A 2,515-nucleotide genomic window follows, 5' to 3' on the forward strand; every position below is an offset into this window, starting at 1 on the left:
ATCTGGGAAAAGTGGTTTTTTTTTTTAATTGTTAAAAAGCTTGTTTTATACGTATTAATATTGCACCTGCATATAAGTATGTGCACCGTGTGCATGCCTGGTGACCACAAAGGTCAGAAGACGGCATGGATCCTCTGGAACTGGAGTTACAGATGGCTCCAGTCACCATATGGGTGCTGGAAACGGAACCCAGGTCCTCCACAGGAGCAGCCAGTGCTCTTAACCGCTGAGCTACCGCTCTAGGCCTTCTTTTCTTTCATGTTTCTGGAGACAAGAGTCTCATACGTAGGTAGCCCTGGCTATCCTAGAACTCAGAGACCCATCTGCCTCTGTCTTCCAAGTACTGCCATTAAAGGTCACCAGTCCTTTCTGGGTGTAGTGGCTCACACCTTTTAGCCCCAGTGCTTTGAGGCAGAAGCAGACGATTTCTGAGTTTGAGGCCATTCTGATCTACAGAGCGAGTCCCAGGACAGCTAGGGCCACACAGCGAGTCTTAAAGGTTCCCACTGTAGCGTCCTTCCACCTACTTTTTTGGAGGTGGGGGTCTCAGTATGTAGTTCCGGAACTCAGAGATCAGCTGCCTCTACCTCTCAAGTGGTGGGATTGAAGGCTTGCACCACACCTGGCTTGAAAATTTTTAGTTTGAACCTTATTGTGTGTGTGCGTGGAGGTGGGTGGGCATACACACGATACAGCTTACATGTGACGCTCAGAGCACAGCCTTCAGGAGGTGGTTCTCTCCCACAGTGGGTTCCGGGCACAGCAAGCGCTGTCGGCAGCTGAGCCACCTCAGACCAGTCGTGGCTGGGGCTTTTTTTCTTTTCCTTTCTCTTAAGCTTGAGTCTCATGCTACAAAGGCTGCTCTCCAACCTCCAGGCTTAAAAGGTAGGATCTTCCTGCCTCGGTGTGAGAATAGAAGGGGCTGCAGGTCATACCCTGCTACCCTATGAAAATCTTGGGTTTTTTGTTTGTCTTTTCCACGACAGGGTTTCTCTGTAGCCCTGGCTGTCCTAGATCTAACTCTACAGACCAGGCTGGCCTTCAACTCAAAGATCCAGTTGCCTCTGCCTCCTGAGTGCTGGGATTAAAGGTATGTGCCACCACTGCCTGGTTTGAAATTCGTAACTTGGATATCTGGCCTCAAACTCAATCCTCCTGCCTCAGCCACCTCCAGGGTTTGGAACACGTCTTCTCTCTCCAATTTACCTTCTCCCTGTTTCTTTCTCTTTCTCTAAGTTAAGGTGGCCCTCACCGGCCTGGAACTCAGTATATAGACACAAACCAGGCTGGCCTCAGATTCACAAAGACCTGAGTGCTGGGATTAAAGGTGCGAGCTGTGTGTGTCATGCTGCAGGTCTCTAAGTCGTGGGACAACTCGGAGGAGCTGCTTTCCCCATCCGTCACGTGGGTCCAGGGACCGAAGTCGGTTTGTTAGGGTTGGCAGCAGGCTCCCTCCTCCTGAGGGTCTCACTGACATAGCCCTTTATTGCCATCTGCCCCCTGGCAAGAGAGTTCTAGCAATTCCTGGGACTTCCTGGGCCTTGGAAGGGTGCTGGGACTGGGACAATGAGAGGCGGTGGTTGGTGGAGGTTTGCGGTGGCTGTCACAGATGCTAGGGCCACACTCACCGGCAGATGATCTTCTCGGTGCGGACAGCTCGGTTCCCTACCCCGAGTCGAAGCTTGCGATTGAGCTGCAGCGCGAACCACACATCAGAGCGCTCCGGGGTCAGGTCCCACGCTGTGTCCCCTTCCTTGTTCCGGAGCTCGGGGTTGGCTCCGCGAGACAGGAACAACCTGAGGAATGGCAGAAAGACCACGCCTGGGTCAGAAACTGGGCAGAGGGCATGGGTGCCAGGGGCTGGGGAAGCTGGGCTTACAGAACACAGTCGTGGTAGCTCTCCCTGGCAGCTATGTGCAGGGGCGTGTCCCCATGGTAGTTGACAGCATGGAGGTCACACCGGGCGTTCAGGAGGACCTCGGCAATGGCGGCGCTGCCCGTGAAGGAGGCCCAGTGTAAGCAGATGTTCTCCTCCTGTGGGAGCAAGGGGCGGAGACGGCGCTGCAGTCATCTGAATCCCTGCACCGTGGTCCCACAGCACCCGCCACCAGCCCTCTCAGCGCCCTAGAGTCCCTCACATTGTCAGTGAGGGTGACGTCGGCACCACGGGTCAGCAGCATCCGGATCACGTCAATGTGCTTGTGTTCTGCTGCCCAGATGATGGGCGTCCAGCCCCCACTGTCCTGAGGGAGGGGAGGAAGACAGGAATGAGGGCCCGGCCTTGCTGGCTAGAAGACATGAACTCAGGAGGGAGCACTTCCTTGGGGACAGCCAAAGGCAGGAGATGAGGTAGCGCAGAAGCGTGCTCTCCCACACATTCACAGGGACGCTCACTCAACACTTTCAGGGACAAAGGGGGAAACTCAGAGTTTCATGAGGCAAAGACAGGAGAAGGGAACCAATACAGACAATGGGAGGCAGTAGGAGGGGGTCAGCAGTCAGACAGAGGAGGAGG

General features: G+C 54.7%; 2 protein-coding genes across 3 annotated transcripts in view; both read right to left on the minus strand.

Moving 5' to 3' along the window:
• The window catches only part of LOC101994656 (RT1 class I histocompatibility antigen, AA alpha chain-like), a 629,094-nt gene that overhangs the window by 337,363 nt on the left and 289,216 nt on the right, over positions 1–2,515 (minus strand). The gene's annotated exons all lie outside the window — the stretch shown is intronic.
• The window catches only part of Ehmt2 (euchromatic histone lysine methyltransferase 2), an 18,489-nt gene that overhangs the window by 4,856 nt on the left and 11,118 nt on the right, over positions 1–2,515 (minus strand). For both annotated transcript variants that reach the window (XM_005370804.3, XM_005370802.2), the window contains 3 exons: positions 2,139–2,243; positions 1,880–2,034; positions 1,629–1,796 (listed from right to left, as the gene is read on the minus strand). In XM_005370804.3, coding sequence (XP_005370861.1) covers positions 1,629–1,796; positions 1,880–2,034; positions 2,139–2,243 — 428 coding nt within the window. The remainder of the gene's footprint in view (positions 1–1,628; positions 1,797–1,879; positions 2,035–2,138; positions 2,244–2,515) is intronic.

This window comes from Microtus ochrogaster, unplaced genomic scaffold (genome assembly GCF_000317375.1).
Source record: "Microtus ochrogaster isolate Prairie Vole_2 unplaced genomic scaffold, MicOch1.0 UNK87, whole genome shotgun sequence".
In the NCBI taxonomy this organism is placed as follows: Eukaryota; Metazoa; Chordata; class Mammalia; order Rodentia; family Cricetidae; genus Microtus; species Microtus ochrogaster.